We start from the raw sequence: 17,218 nt of genomic DNA, 5'->3' as shown, positions 1-17,218 counted from the left end.
TCTATCTCCCAGCTCTTTTTGGCTCTATCTCTCAGCTCTTTTTGGCTCTATCTCTCAGCTCTTTTTGGCTCTATCTCTCAGCTCTTTTTGTTCCTATCTCCCAGCTCTTTTTGTCCCTATCTCCCAGCTCTTTTTGTCCCTATCTCCCAGCTCTTTTTGTTCCTATCTCCCAGCTCTTTTTGTTCCTATCTCCCAGCTCTTTTTGGCCCCATCGACCAGCTGTATGTACTACCATGGTACATTTTTGGAAGAGAAAGAAGCCATGGCCATCCAATGAGAACGATGTTGATAGTTCATTTGATGGCATGTCAAAATGTTGCTTTGTGGGTATGAAGTGGACTGGGGTTCCCATCCTGGGTTGCCCGTACGTTCCTTTTACGAAAGAAGATTGCAGTAGTATGTATAACTGCAGTACACTATACTGCATGTACTGTTGTGCAGTATGCTTAATTTGCAGTATATAACTGCAGTTAGAGGAAGTTTAACTACAGTACAATGCAGTAGAATCCACCAATAGAGTACCTTTCGGGTAATGAAACTTGGTCCAGAAAACCTATTAATTTCACCTAATTGTAACATTCTGTCATAAAGAACACATGTTCAACTTCATAAAAAAACATGTTTTCCTAACTCAAGGGGTTAAAAAAAGAAAAAAAGATTATAGTAAGTGCCAATTAAGTGGGTTAAAATGTTCCTAGAAATCTGAAAAACATGACGAGGGATGCAGATATTTGGCACATTAGCAAAGTCAGATTGAAAAAAAATGTTCCATATGGTCTATATTAAAGGGCCCTTCACTTAACATAACAGGCTTAAATATCTGTGAAAAAATGTCTACTTAAAATATCAAAGGGAAGCAGAACGTACGCTATTCATGGAATGACCCAGTTATACTTCAACTGCAAGCACACTGAAGTTATTAGGAAAGCAAAGCTTCCAAAATAACACAGTACACTCCAGTTACTGCACTTTTGTGGGCGGGGTCCCTATTACATATGCAGCTTGTTAATCAAACTGATACCTGGAGATCTACCAATAAAACCCTGTAAAAGTTAACAATCAAAGTTTATTACACTTTTATATACAAACAACCCTGCAAGGCACACCTTTTTGTTTAAATAAGAATATACAAGAAATGGTTTCTTATTGAAAGCAAACAAGTTTTAGTTTGAAATATATATTAATATAGGTTTGTTTAGCATTGTAGAGCGAAGGCCACGGGTTAGTGAATAGTCTGTTGACACAAAAGAAATGGGGGCAATTGAACACATACATGGTCATGGATGTCATAAGGTGAATGCACCAATTTGTAAGTCGCTCTGGATAAGAGCGTCTGCTAAATGACTTAAATGTAAATGTAAATGTAAATGTCATGTAAACTATAGACCCCATTTCTGTTCATTTTAAGTTGCTTTGACTTCTGTAAAAGCACACACCTAACAAAAGGACTAACACTGTATAAAAACTGCATCATGAGTCCCCAACAAGCCTATATCTTTCAAGTGCATCAGCGATTTTGGCTGTAGTTGTTAAGAAGAGAACATAATGTGTATTCAACTAGCTTTGTTGAAGGACTTAAAAAGGTTTAAATATAACACAACTCAGTACCTGTAGCATATACTCTGATAACTCTTTTAATTCTGAAACACTTTCAATGTATTCATTGATAATGTTATACCCAGAGCCAAATACATACATATACGTATACTATACAGTTACATACACCTATATGGCTGGTTAGACCCATGGGAGAACCATTCCATCGATCTTTCCTCAAACTGAAAAGGATCGAGTTTTGAGGGACAACTTCCTAAATCAAAAGGGGTCGTACGTAGTGTGCACTCCATCAACAGAAATGATAACGCGTCAAATTCTGTATACACTGTATCTATAAATGCATAGTAATCTTATGCATAAAGTCATTCCAGTTAGTTGGAGGGTGGAGCTTTTGTTAAGTGAAATTACAGTGGCAACAATCCGTTTTGGTGCCTGTATCTAAATGTCTGGATTTAGGTGTTAAACAATATGTCAGAAAGCACATTTTAAGTTATCTTCATGTTGATATTGGTTACGGGAAACATTTATGAACCTAACTAAAGAAATGCAGAGTCAAAAGGCTTTTCGTGCACTCAAAATGTATCTGAATCAGTACTTGGAAAACTGCTCTAAAAGCAGATATAAAATAATGCTTCTCAATAAAATGTTATGGCAAAACAGTAAACCCTCTGAATAGCTCAACACAATCAGTCAACAGTGCATGTAACCGTTTTAAATTGTGTAACTTTTTTATGAAGCCGTTGTAAAATCAATGGTGCCTGTTATAACCACTTGTGAGCGGTTATATCAATTGACTTATCACTTATGACAATGGACATGCTATGACCCATGAAACAATCAAATACAATTCAAACATTTAGCCCCTTGAGCTTGGCAACAGTGCTATGTAGGCTGTCATAAGTGTAAGTTTGGCTCTCGTTAGTTAATATCCTCTTAGGACAGATGTTGCCCTTACGACTGATAAGGACCTTTGAAAGCATCATTATTGCAGGTACATTATATCTTCAATCCACTCGCTTTCCACTTTAATTCTGACCAACGGTGGCCCTTGGTAAGAGTTTGGTGAGGTTTGAAACAGAGCCGTGACATCATATCCTCTGCAGTGACGTCACATCCTCCTAACGTTAGTCGTGGCTGCGTGTAAATACGCATGGATGGTTCGGTGGTTTTTCAGGGTGGGTAGGGAGGTTAAAATGTTATCATGCTAACAAGCCTAGCCGCTTGACCTTAGCGGAGAGGAAGGAGTGGATGATGAACACCATGGTCTTGGGACAGGAGTGGAGGTCCAGTTGCTGCAGGAGATGGAAGGGAGGGTAAGAGAGAGAAAGAAGGGGGAGAGAGAAGTTGACAAGTTTACTCTATATTGAAATGTTTTTGGGGGTTTGAAAATGGGGTTCATCATGGGCCCGATTCAGACTTAGGAAATCTATTTCCTTTTTACACGTTTCAATAGTTGGTATTCAGACTTACTTTATGCAGGTGCATAACAGGCTTTGCAGGTGCAGCAACTTGCGCACACTGAATAAATTGAATTCAACCCCTGAAAACCCTCCCACTTGCTGATCAACAGATTTTCTCATGAAGTTTTCATTCAATCGGGTTTTCAGTACATGTATCTAAAGTCATCCCTTTAAATACGGTGTAACTTTACTTAGAATTTTCTCGAAAGACTCAGAATATATAGAGGGGTTCAGAATAGGGATCAATGAAAGAAAACCATCCAAATACACATATATTCTAGGGATGCACGATATATCGGTGAACTAGTTGAACGATGTCTAGTGTAACGCTGATGTTAAAAGCCGATGTCAAAGATACCGTGCATACCGATATAACATGACGTAATAACGGCACGTAAAATGTTGCACTACACGTGCGACACAGCATTCCTAACCTAGCCCCACACAATGTCTGCTGTGTGGATCGAGCAGTCAACATGTCGAGCAGTCATTTGAAAAAGTAAGACATTTTCAGCGAGACAACTCAAAGGTGAAATCCATTAAAGCCAAGAAAATGGAATTCATTGCCCTTGACAATCAATCGTTCTTTGTAGTAGGTGATGTTGGCTTTCGCCGACACTACCAAGTGCGCTATTTTTCAGATGTTGCCCTACCGGAGTTACACAGTAATGGTCTGCAAACAAGCAAACACCGGCCACAAACGATGTGTTTACAATACCGCATTGGTAATAAAGCATCATTTGTTCGGCCGCAACTTCTGGGGTAGCTAGCTTTAGCTTGGTACCTAGCTAGCACCAATACAACCAACCTGAAAACAATGACAAGTAGAAACTGCAGTCATTTTCATTATTCATAGCAATGAATTATGAATCCTTGTGAGTTATTATTAGCTTGGTTGCCAAAAGCTAACGTTATAAGCAGCCAGCTAGCTTCATCTGGCTAGTGAGGCTCGACCAGAGCGGGTTATGTCTTGTGAAGCTAGCCACAATAAGGATTAGGCACAATAGTGGAATTTGTGGTCTGCCTTCAAAATAAAAGTATGTCATTGGCAGTGATGCAAATTAATTCAAATAGTAGAATACTTTTATTTTGAAGGCTAACCGCAAAGTCCACTATTGTGGCTAATCCTTATTGCTAGCTTCACATAGATGGGTCCGACCACCATAAATCAAATAAGAACTGTCTCATAAATTTGGGTTATTTTAGATGACACCTAGCTATATAGTTAGCTAGCTAACTATAGCTACTGAAACAGTTTATGTTGTGTTATTTGACATGTATCTTTTTTGATAGCAAAGACCCAAAAGGTGTTCCATAGAAATCCTGGTTGAGAATGAATCGACTGAACAACAAAACAGCACAGCAGGTAAGTGAAAGAAATAGGTTTGATTATGTTTTACTGGAAATGGGGAAATACGTAAATGCCACAAAATAACATTTTGGTCAGTGTGGTGTGTCACCTTTATTTTTTTATTATATATTTTTTTCACCTCTATTTAACCAGGTAGGCCAGTTGAGAACAAGTTCTCATTTACAACTGTGATCTGGCCAAGATAAAGCAAAGCAGTGCGACAAAAACAACAACAGAGTTACACATAAACAAACGTACAGTCAACAACACAAAAGAAAAGAAAAATAGAAAAATCTATGTACAGTGTGTGCAAATGTAGAAGAGTAGGGAGGTAGGCAATAAATAGGACATAGAGGTGAAAAATAATTACAATTTAGCATTAGACTGGAGTGATAGATGTGCAGGTGATGATGTACAAGTAGAGATACTGGGGTGCAAAAGAGCAAGAGGGGATTAGATAGTTGGGTGTGCTATTTACAGATTGGCTGTGTACAGGTACAGCAGTAAGCTGCTCTGACAACTGATGTTTAAAGTTAGAGAGGGAGATATAAGACTCCAGCTTCAGAGATTTTTGCAATTCATTTCAGTCAATGGCAGCAGAGAACTGGAAGGAAAGGCGGCCAAAGTAAGTGTTGGCTTTGGGGATGACCAGTGCAATATACCTGCTGGAGCACATGCTGTGGGTGGGTGTTGCTATGGTGACCAGTGAGCTGAGATAAGGTGGTGCTTTACCTAGCAAAGACTTATAGATGACCTGGAGCCAGTGGTTTTGGAGTCGGATATGTAGTGAGGGCCAGCATACAGGTCGCAGTGGTGGGTAGTATATAGGGCTTTGGTGACAAAACAGACGCCACTGTGATAGACTACATCCAGTTTGCTAAGTAGAGTGTTGGGGGCTATTTTGTAAATGACATCGCCGAAGTCGAGGATCGGTAGGATGGTCAGTTTTACGAAGCTATGTTTGGCGGCATGGGTGAATGAGGCTTTGTTGTGAAATAGGAAGCCAATTCTAGATTTAATTTTGGATTGGAGATGCTTAATGTGAGTCTGTAAGGAGAGTTTACAGTCTAACCAGAAAATTAGGTATTTGTAGGTGTCCACATATTCTAGGTCAGAACTGTCCAGAGTGGTGATGCTAGGCGGGCAGGAGGGTGCGGACAGCAATCGGTTGATGAGCACGCACTTAGTTTTACTAGCGATTAAAAGCAGTTGGAGGCCACGGAAGGATTGTTGTATGGTGTTGAAGCTCGTTTGGAGGTTTGTTAACAGTGTCCAAAGAAGGGCCAGTTCTATACAGAATGGTGTCGTCTGCGTAGAGGTGGATCAGAGAATCACCAGCAGCAAGAGCGATCATTGATATATACAGAGAAAAGAGTCGTGCTGAGAATTGAACCCTGTGGTACCCCCATACAGACTGCCAGAAGTCCAGACAACAGGCCCTCCGATTTGACACACTGAACTCTGAGAAGTAGTTCCTTGGCTAGGTCGATGAAGATATCTGCACAGTACTGTCTTTTATTGATGGCGGTTATGATATTGTTTAGGACCTTGAGCGTGGCTGAGGTGCACCCATTACCAGCACGGAAACCAGATTGCATAGCGGAGAAGGTACGGTGGGATTCGAAATGGTCGGTGATCTGTTTATTAACTTGGCTTTCGAAGATTTTAGAAAGGCAGGGTAGGATAGATATGGATCTGTAACAGTTTGGGTCTAGAGTGTCTCCTCCTTTGAAAAGGGGGAGGACCGCAGCAGCTTTCCAATCTTTGGGGACCTCAGATGATATGAAAGAGAGGTTGAAAAGTCTAGTAAATAGGGGTTGAACAATTTCGGCAGATAATTTTAGAAAGAGAGGGTCTAGCCCAGGTGATTTGTATGGATCCAGATTTTGCAGAACATCAGCTGTCTGGATTTGGGTGAAGGAGAAGCAGCGGAGGGGGTTTGGGCAAGTTGGTGCAGGGGGTGCTGAAATGTTGGCCAGGGTGTGGGTAGCCAGGTGGGAAGCATGGCCAGCTGTGGAAAAATGCTTATTGAAATCGATTATCATAGATTTATCAGTGGTGACAGTGTTTCCTATCCTCAGTGCAGTGGACAGCTGGGAGGAGGTGCTCTTATTCTCCATGGACTTTATAGTGTTCCAGAACTTATGGAATTAATGCTACAGGAAGCAAATTTTTTTTAGTGAGCGTTTGACAGTGATGAGGGGTGGTTGTTTGACCGCGAAAGCATTACGCATGCAGGCAATGAGGCAGTGATCGCTGAGATCCTGGTTGAAGACAGCAGAGTTGTATTTAGAGGGCAAATTGGTCAGGATGATATCTAAGAGGGTGCCCATAGTTACAGATTTAGGATTGTACCTGGTACGTTCCATGTTAATTTGTGTGAGATTGAGGGCATCTAGCTTAGATTGTAGGACGGCCAGGGTGTTAAGCATGTCCCAGTTTAGGTCACCTGTAAGGGATTTCCTCCTCTTCTTCCAAAGAGGAGAGGCGAAAAGGATCGGAGGACCAATATGCGGCGTGGTAAGTGTCCATGGTTCTTTTAATACAAAATAGTACACATGAACAACTGAATACAAAAAAACAATAAACGTGGAAAACCTAAACAGCCGTATCTGGTGCAAACAAACACTCAGACAGGAACAATCACCCACAAAACACTCAGAAAATATGGCTGCCTAAATATGGTTCCCAATCAGAGACAACGATAAACACCTGCCTCTGATTGAGAACCACTCCAGGCAGCCATAGACTACTCTAGACAACCCCACTAACGACAATCCCATGACCTACAAAAAACCCCAAGACAAAACACATCACATAAATAACCCATGTCACACCCTGGCCTGACCAAAATAATAAAGAAAACACAAAATACTAAGACCAGGGCGTGACATCACCAAACTCTAAAGATAGATGGGGGGCGATCAATTCACATATGGTGTCCAGGGCACAGCTGGGGGCTGAAGGGGGTCTATAACAAGCGGCAACGGTGAGACTTGTTTATGGAAAGGTCGATTTTTAAAAGAAGAAGCTGAAATTGTTTGGGCACAGACCTGGATAGTATGACAGAACTGCTGCAGGCTAACTCCACCCCCTTTGGCAGTTCTATCTTGGCGGAAAATGTTATAGTTAGGAATGTAAATGTCAGGATTTTTGGTGGCCTTCCTAAGCCAGGATTCAAACACGGCTTGGACATCCGGGTTTGCAGAGTGTGCTAAAGCAGTGAATAAAACAAACTTAGGGAGGAGGCTTCTAATGTTAACATGCATGAAACCAATGCTTTTACGATTACAGAAGTCAACAAATGAGAGTGCCTGGGGAATGGGAGTGATTCTGGGGGCTGCAGGGCCTGGGTTAACCTCTACATCACCAGAGGAACGACTGGATTTAACTAGGCAAGTCAGTTAAAAACAAATTCTTATTTACAATGACGGCCTGGACGACACTGGGCCAAATGTGCGCCGCCCTATGGGACTCCAATCACAGCCGGATGTGATACAGCCTGGATTCGATTCAGGGACTGTAGTGATGCCTCTTGCACTGAAATGCAGTGCCTTAGACCGCTGCATCCATGTGTGTGTGTTAACAATTTAACTGTACTAGAATGCTTATAAGGCCGCAATTTTTTAAAATATCGGTTATTGGTTAGGAAAATATTGGATATCGGTATCGGCCAAAAATGTCATATCGGTGCATCACTAGTATATTCGTCTCCTTTTCAGTACCAATCGGTTAATTTATATATACTTTGATCCTGTATATTATTTAGCGTTAGGAAAGTATTCATGAATTTTAAAAACGATTTGGAGAGCCTTTATGCATGAAATATATTGGTGAATAAAAAAATACAGTGGTTCGATTTGTCCTGAAAGTTGCCATATAAAAACAGTTTAATCCATGATATATTGGAAGGTGACAAATGTGTACAATAGGGGTTGATCAGTAGTCCTCTAAATCTATCCTAATTCTCACTAATCATGGAACTGTCCAGTCGTTGTGAAACGTGGGCCAGGCTACAGGTTTAAACGGCTACTTATGGTCTGCATTAAATAATGTGTCAAATAGGTTACATGTTCCAAATTATTGCACGACGTTAGCCTAATATGATCCACTATTGCTAGCGATCCTCAGGAACAACCACACAAACATGACAAGAGGAAAGAAAGGTGAACTAACGATGTAATGGAATGATGCAAAATGTATGGAACTAAGACTAAAGTGACAGTTATAAATATATGTTGGTATTAATGACTGGCTAACGATAGTGGCTAATATTTAACATGGAACAAATTGTTTAAAAAAATACTGTGAAAAGTCTGGGCATATAATTCTAGAAATCATAAATCAACTCGGTAGGTTTGGCACTATACTGTCATATGCACATGGCTACAGAAGCCTAATAGCTTGGGTCTCCACATTTCATATCTGCAAGTTAAGAGGCCAACATTTCATAAACTTCACTGTGGAAAAGGTGATATGTTGGTATGCTTCAGTTTGCTGCCATGTGACTGGTTTCACATTTGTCTCCAGAGATCATACGGTGAAATGAATATAAAACAATTGTCATTTATATTTACAATCCCCTTATCCAAACGGCTTACTAATTTACATAGCTCTTATCAATAGCCCTTATCTTTTTATAAATTACATTGCAGGGAGAATGCTTTTACCTCTATCGGGAAAATGAAAGTAAGATGTGGTTCCATTTGGAACAGACAGGTTGCTCAACCTTCTTCATCATTTCATTGTGCGTTAAGGTGGTGGAATTATGAGGGAATTAAGTCACGGTCAGAATACGGCGTATCTGTAGACACACCTCCGCCATACCTTCCTTTATTTGATATCCAAACCAAACTAATAGCGGGTGAGTAATAGCATGCTATTTTCATACTTAAGTGCAAGCACAGAATTCGCATGGAGAGAAAGGTGCACAAAAAGGGAATTACGTTCCCTTTACGCACACTTAACTCGGGTAGAAATTAGCATCCATGTGAACAAGAGAAGGACGCCAACAGCAAAGGAGAGAGATGGAGAGAGAGAATGACAGGGAGAGAGATGGGGAGAGAGAGAATGACAGGGAGAGATGGAGAGATATGGAGGGAGAGAATGAAAGGGAGAAAGAGAGAGAGAGAGAGATAATGAGAGAGAGAGAGAGAGATGGAGAGAGAGAATGACAGGGAGAGAGGGAGAGAGAAAGAGATGGAGAGAGAGAATGACAGGGAGAGATGGAGAGAGAGAATGACAGAGAGAGAGAGAGAGATGGAGAGAGAGAATGACAGGGAGAGATGGAGAGAGAGAATGACAGGGAGAGAGGGAGAGAGAGATGGAGAGGGATGGGGAGAGAGAGAGATGGAGAGAGAGAGGGAGAGAGAGGACAACAGGGAGATGGAGAGAGAGGGAGAGAACGACAGGGAGAGGGAGAGAGAGAGAGAGAGAGAGAGGAGAGAGATGGAGAGAGAGAGAATGACAGGAAGAGATGGAGAGAGATGGAGAGAGAGAATGACAGGGAGAGAGAGAGAGAGAGAGAGAGAGAGAGGAGAGAGATGGAGAGAGAGAGAATGACAGGAAGAGAGGGAGAGAGAAAGAGATGGAGAGAGAGAGTGACAGGGAGAGATGGAGAGGGAGGGAGAGAGAGATGGAGAGGGAGAATGATAGGAAGAGATGGAGAGGGAGAATGATAGGGAGAGATGGAGAGGGAGAATGATAGGGAGAGATGGAGAGGGAGGGAGGGAGAGAGAGATGGAGAGGGAGAATGACAGGGACAGATGGAGAGAGAATGACAGAGAGAGAGAGAGATGGAGAGAGAGAATGACAGGGAGAGATGGAGAGAGAGAATGACAGGGAGAGAGGGAGAGAGAGATGGAGAGGGAGGGAGAGGGATGGGGAGAGAGAGGGAGAGAGAGGACAACAGGGAGAGGGAGAGAGAGAACGACAGGGGAGAGGGAGAGAGAGAGGAGAGAGATGGAGAGAGAGAGAGAGAGAGAGAGAGAGAGAGAGAGAGAGAGAGAGAGAGAGAGAGAGAGAGAGAGAGAGAGAGAGAGATGGAGGTAGGGAGGGAGAAAGAGAGAGCGAGAATGACAGGGAGAGAGAGAGATATGGAGAGAGAATGACAGGGAGAGATGGAGAGAGAATGACAGGGAGAGATGGAGAGAGAATGACAGGGAGAGATGGAGAGAGAGAATGACAGGGAGAGAGAGAATGACAGGGAGAGATAGAGAGAAAGAATGACAGGGAGAGATGGAGAGGGAGGGAGGGAGATAGAGAGGTGGGATGGGGGACTGAGGGAAGGTAGGAGGTGTAGGATGGCAGTAAACTGAGCCAGGCACACTCTTTGTTATTCTAAGGAGACTCTTTGTGATGTGCTGATATCCCTGACATGATATTGTAGTAAAATAACACAGCTGATGGCTTTAATTAAAGAGAGAGCAGGAACCCAGACTTCATCAAATAAAGTGGAAATACAGACATTGTCATCCTACAAGAAACATGGTATTGAGGAGAGGGAGCCACTGGTTGCCCTCTAGGTTACAGAGAGCTGGTAGTCCCATCCCCCACACAACCTGGTGTGAAACAGGGAAGAGACTCTGGGGGTATGCTAATTTGGTATAGATCAGACCTAACCCACTCTATTAAATTAGTCAAAACAGGAACATTTTACATCTGCCTAGAAATTAATAAGTAAAATGTCCTCATGTGTGCTACCTATACGCCAATAGAACCCCCATACTTATACTTTAACGATGACAGCTTCTCCATCCTAGAGGGGGAGTTCAACCATTTCCAGGCCCAGGGACATGTACTAGTCCGTGGCGACCTAAATGCCAGAACTGGACAAGAACCTGATACTCTTAGCACACAGGGGGACAAACACCTACCTGGAGGTGACAGCATTCCCTACCAAATATGCCCTTCTAGACACAACTATGACAAAACAACCAACAAAAACGGGTCATAACTCCTGCAGCTCTGCCGCACGCTGGGTTTGTACATCGTCAATGGTAGGCTTCGAGGGGACTCTTATGGTAGTCACACCTACAGCTCATCCCTTGGCAGTAGTCCTGCAGACTACTTTATCACTGATCATCAACCCAGAATCTCTCAGAGCTTTCGCAGTCAGCCCACTGACACCCCTATCAGATCACAGCCAAATCACATTCCACTTGAACAGAGCAATACTCAATCAAGAGGCATCAAAGCCAAAGGAACGGCACAATATTAACAAATGCTATAAATAAATACAGTCGATGTCAGAAGTTTACATACACTTAGGTTGGAGTCATTAAAACTCGTTTTTTCAATCACTCCGCAAATTTCTTGTTAACAAACTACAGTTTTGGCAAGTCGGCATCTACTTTGTGCATGACACAAATATTTTTTTTCCAACAATTGTTTACAGACAGGTTATTTTACTTATAATTCACTGTATCACAATTCCAGTAGGTCAGAAGTTTACATACACTAAGTTCACCTTGCCTTTAAACAGCTTGAAGAATTCCAGAAAATTAGGTCATGGCTTTAGAAGCTTCTGATTGACATCATCTGAGTCAATTGGAGGTGTACCTGTGGTTGTATTTCAAGGCCTAGCTTCAAACTCAGTGCCTCTTTGCTTGACATCATGGGAAAATCAAAAGAAATCAGCAAGAACTCAGGAAACAACTGTAAAACGAGTCCTATATCGACATAACCTGACAGGCCGCTCAGCAAGGAAGAAGACACTGCTCAACAGCCACCATAAAAAAGCCAGACTAGGGTTTGCAACTGCACATGGGGACAAATATCTTAATTTTTGAAGAGATTTCCTCCGGTCTGATGAAACAAAATAGAACTGTTTGGCCATAATGACCATCATTATATTTTGGAGGATAAAGGGGGAGGCTTGCCAGCCGAAGAAAAACATCCCAACGTGAATCATCTGTGACCAGTTTCTTTTTTGTAACTATAACTGGCGCCGACAGAGATGGACGCCTCGCTTCGAGTTCTTAGGAACCTATGCAGTATTTAGTTGTTTTATGTATTATTTCTTACATTTGTCGTCCCAGGAAATCTTAAGTCTTATTACATACAGCTGTGAAGAACTATTGGATATAAGGGAAACGTCAACTTACCAACATTATGACCGGAATACAACTTTCCCGAAGCGGTTCTTCTGTTCAGACCACCACCCAGGAAAATGGATCTAATCCCAGTAGCCGACCCAAAACAACGGCGCCACAGAAGGGGCAGACAGAGTGGCCTCCTGGTCAGGCTCCGTAGATGTGCACATTGCTCACTGCTCCTGAGTATACTACTCGCCAATGTCCAGTCTCTTGACAACAAGGTAGACGAAATTTGAGCAAGGGTTGCCTTCCAGAGAGACATCAGAGATTGTAACATTCTCTGTTTCACAGAAACATGGCTCTCTGTTGTTGGAATCGGTTCAGCCACCGGGCTTCTCCATGCATCGCGCCGACCGAGATAAACACCTCTCTGGGAAGAGGAAGGGCGGGGATGTATGCTTCATGATTAACGACTCATGAAGTAATCATAACAACATACAGGAACTCAAGTCCTTCTGCTCACCCGATCAAGAATTCCCTACAATCAAAGGCCGTCCATTTTACCTACCAAGAGAATTCTCGGCAGTTATAGTCACAGCTGTGTACATTCCCCCTTAAGCGAACACCAAGACGGTGCTCAAGGAACTTCACTGGACTCTATGTAAACTGTAAACCATATATTTGGAGGCTGCATTTATTGTAGCTGGCGATTTTAACAAAGCAAATTTGAGGACAATGCTACCTAAATTCTATCAGCATATTGATTGCACGACATGCAGGGCTAATACTCTCGACCACTGCTACTCTAACTTCAGTGATGCATACAAAGCCCTCCCCCAACCTCCCTTCCGCAAATCCGACCACGATGCCATCTTGCTTGTACCGTCTTATAGGCAGAAACTCAAACAGGATGTATCAGAGTCGCAATTCAACGGCTCAGACAGGAGACGTATGTGGCAGGGTCTACAGGAAATCACGGACTACAAAAACAGCCACGTCATGGACACCGGCGTCATGCTTCCAGACAAACTAATCACATTCTTTGCCCGCTTTGAGGATAATACAGTGCCACCATCGCGGCTCGCTAACAAATACTGCCCCCTCTCCTTCTCCATGACTGTAAGTAAAACATTTAAACGTGTTTACCCTCGCAAGGATGCTGGCCCAGACAGCATCCCTAGCCATGTCCTCAGAGCATGCTCAACCCAGTCTGTTGTCCCCACATGGTTCAAGATGGCTACCATTGTTCCTGTACCCAAGAAGGCAAAGATAACTGAACTAAATGACTAACTATAAACAGGCCTGCCAAACGCAATGAAATATAACAAAAGTAGAAAACACCTGCGTGCTAAATTCTGTCATCATGAAGTGCTTTGAGAGGCTAGTCAAGGATCATATCACCGCCACCCACTTCAGTTTGCATACCGCCCCAACAGGTCCACAGGTCCACAGATGACGCAATAGCCATCACACTGCACACTGCTCTATACCATCTGGTCAAAAATAATACCTATGTAAGAATGATGTTCATTGACTACAGCTGGAGGCCCTGGGTCTCAAACCCACCCTGTGCAACTGGGTCCTAGACTTTCTGACTGGTTGCCCCCAGGTGGTGAAGGTAGGAAACATCATCTCCACTTTGCTGACCCTCAACACTGGGGCTCCACAAGGGTGTGTGCTCAGCCTTCTCCTGTACTCCCTGTTAACCCATGACTGCATAGCCATGCACGCCTCCAACTCAATCATCATGTTTGCAGACGACACAACAGTAGCGGGCTTGATCACCAACAACGACAAGAGCCTACAGGGAGGAGGTGAGGGCACTCGTAGTGTGGTGTCAGGAAAACAAGCTCTCACTCAACGTCAACAAAACAAAGGACATGCTTGTGGACTTCAGGAAACAGCAGAGGTGGCACCACCCTATCCACATCGAAGGGACAGCAGTGGAGAAGGTGGAAAGTTTTAAGTTCCTGAGTGTACACACCACAGACAAACTGAAATGGTCCACCCACATAGACAGTGTGGTGAAGAAGGCGCAACAGCGAGGCTGAAGAAATTTGGCTTGTCACCCAAAACCCTGACAAAATTTTACAGATGCACAATCGAGAGCATCATGTCAGACTGCATCACAGCCTGGCACGGCAACTGCACCGCCCTCAACCGCAAAGGCTCTCCAGAGGCTAGTGCGGCCTGCACAACATATCCCTGGGGGAAAACTCCCTGTCCTCCATGAAAACTACAGCACCCAATGTCACAGGACGATCAAAAAGAGTATCAAGGACAACAACCAACCGAGCCACTGCCTGTTCACCCCGCGATCATCCAGAAGGTGACCTCAGTACAGGTGCATCAAAGCTGGGACCGAGAGATTGAAAAACAGCTTCTATCTCAAGGCCATCAGACTGCTAGACAGCAATTATTAACTCAGAGAGGCTGCTGCCTACATTGAGACCCAATCACTGGACATTTTAACAAGTGGATCACTAGTCACTTTAAACAATGCCACTTTAATAATATTTACATATCTTACAATACTCATATCACATTTTTATACTGTATTTTATACCATCTATTGCACTTGCCTATGCCATCGCTCATCCATATACTTATATGTACATATTCTCATTCACTCTTTTAGATTTGTGTGTATTAGGTGGTTGTTGGGGAATTGTTAGATTACTTGTTAGATATTACTGCACTGTCGGAACTAGAAGCACAAGCATTTCGCTACACTTGTATTAACATATGCTAACCATGTGTATGTGACCAATTAAACCTGATTTGATCTTGAGCCCCACCCACTTCAACATATATGGTGCATTCAGAAAGTATTCAGACCCCTTCACTTTTTCCACATTTTGTTACATTACAGCCTTATTCTAAAATTGATTAAATTATTTTTTCCCTCAATCTACACACAATACCCAATAAGGACGAAGCGAAAACAGGTTTTTAGAATTTTAGCAAATGTATTAAAAGTAAAAACAGAAATACCTTATTTACATTTGTAGTCAGACTCTTTGCTATGAGACTCGAAATGGAGCTCAGGTGCATCCTGTTTCCATTGATCATCCTTGAGATGTTTCTACAAGTTGATTGGAGTCCACCTGTGGTAAATTCAATTGATTGGGCATGATTTGGAAAGGCACACACCTGTCTATATAAGGTCCCACGGTTGACAGTGCATATCAGAGCAAAAAACAAGACGTGAGGTCAAATGAATTGTCTGTAGAGCTCTGAGACAGGATTGTGAGTGGCAGAGATCTGGGGAAAGGTTCCAACAACTTTCTGCAGCATTGAAGGTCCCCAAGAACACAGTGGCCTCCATCCTTCTTAACCTTTTTACACATACCAACAAATGGGTGTGATCATTCTAAAGTGGTCCCTGCAGCGTAGGCTGTGATTAGAACGCTTATTCAGAACGTCCAGTATCGATTGACACAACAGTCAACGTTTGAGCTGGCCACACTGTTTTTTCACAGAAACATTTTGCACAAACACAGTCCTTGCAAAATTATGTTGTGAATGTGACCCGTTTGTTTTTGGATGCAATGTTCAGACATTCACTGAATAGCTACAGCATAACACAATCATCCAAACTGGAAAATGTAGGCTACATTTGTCCTCGCGCTCACTGAGGAAAGATTGACGTAACACAAGCGGTCGTGTTTAGACTCTCGGCTGACAGAAACCACAATATGAATTAGTTAATAATAATTACTATTTATAATTCATCACATCACGGATGAGATCACCATTGAATAATTCAGTAAAACACTTTTTAGAAATAGAAAGTAATCCAAAGATTGGTAGAGATAATAAGAGGGGACAAGATGAGTTTGGTCTGTTTGCAGTATGCATGTTGAAGAGGGTGTGTCGTCTACCGTCGTTTACATCCCATCACTCACTCCTGGAAGTTCACTCGAAAAATTAGTGAACCCTCCCTCACGTCATCACGTCAAACCCAGAATGAGTTGTATGTCTACAAACATGGCTGCAGACATAGCTGGAATTAGCTTAGCTCATTATAAATCAGTACAACCTTCAAAAAAGTATTTTACACACATAATGTGTCCATTACAATCTATGCAATAATTAGAATGCATGATTAGTCATCAGTACTTTAAAACATGTGAATAAAACAGTAAATAAATAAATAAATACCACACAAAACATTTTCTGATGGTGATTTATTGATTATTTGCTATGTGCGATGTGAAGACAGGGTTTGTCCAGGAAATGATAGTTTACACAGGATCCAACATTATGAGGGGTTTGGGGTGTCCGGGTCCGTGATGATGACCACGCTGGCTCCTCTTCTCAGCAAGGGACACACTTTGTACGTTGACAATTGGTACAGCAGTCCCACACTCTTCTAGCATCTGCTCTCCGACAGCACAGGGGCCTGTGGGCACAGTCAGGTCGAACAGGAAGGGGATGCCAGCATTCGGATGCAGGATGATGCAGAGAGGGGAGGTGGAGTTCAAGGAGAACGGTCAACAGCTGGCAGTAAAGTGGCATGACAAATGAGACGTCCATGTCCTCTCTACTGTCCATACAGCAACCATGTCGGCCACAGGGAAGGTGGACCACCTGACGGGAGAGAGAAAAATCAAACCAGACTGCGTGCTTGACTATAACCTCAAAATGGGGGCCGTGGATAAGGCGGACATGATAAACAGCTTTGTGGAATCGCACTCTGGAAAACTACCAATTGGTATTTTTCCATCTGATCGACACTGCTGCCCTCAACGGCCACATAGTTCACCACCAACTAACAGGTGAGATGATCACTGAACAAGGTATTTTTGTAA

The 17,218-nt window shown here is 42.7% G+C and overlaps 1 protein-coding gene across 3 annotated transcripts in view; it reads right to left on the bottom strand.

The window, feature by feature from the left end:
• Positions 1 to 1,046: 1,046 nt before the first annotated feature.
• The window catches only part of LOC118388947 (alpha-1-syntrophin-like), a 69,790-nt gene continuing 53,618 nt past the window's right edge, over positions 1,047 to 17,218 (bottom strand). Inside the window, exon 8 of one of the 3 annotated variants that reach the window (XM_035778576.2) lies at positions 1,047 to 2,849. In XM_035778576.2, coding sequence (XP_035634469.1) covers positions 2,757 to 2,849 — 93 coding nt within the window. In that variant the 3' untranslated portion in view covers positions 1,047 to 2,756. Of the gene's footprint in view, positions 2,850 to 16,568; positions 16,998 to 17,218 lie in introns of those variants that run through there. The other 2 variants (XM_035778578.2, XM_035778575.2) reach the window with 2 other exon arrangements.

This window comes from Oncorhynchus keta, chromosome 10 (assembly GCF_023373465.1).
Source record: "Oncorhynchus keta strain PuntledgeMale-10-30-2019 chromosome 10, Oket_V2, whole genome shotgun sequence".
Taxonomy (NCBI): Eukaryota; Metazoa; Chordata; class Actinopteri; order Salmoniformes; family Salmonidae; genus Oncorhynchus; species Oncorhynchus keta.
This window is presented reverse-complemented; position numbering and strand designations above follow the sequence as displayed.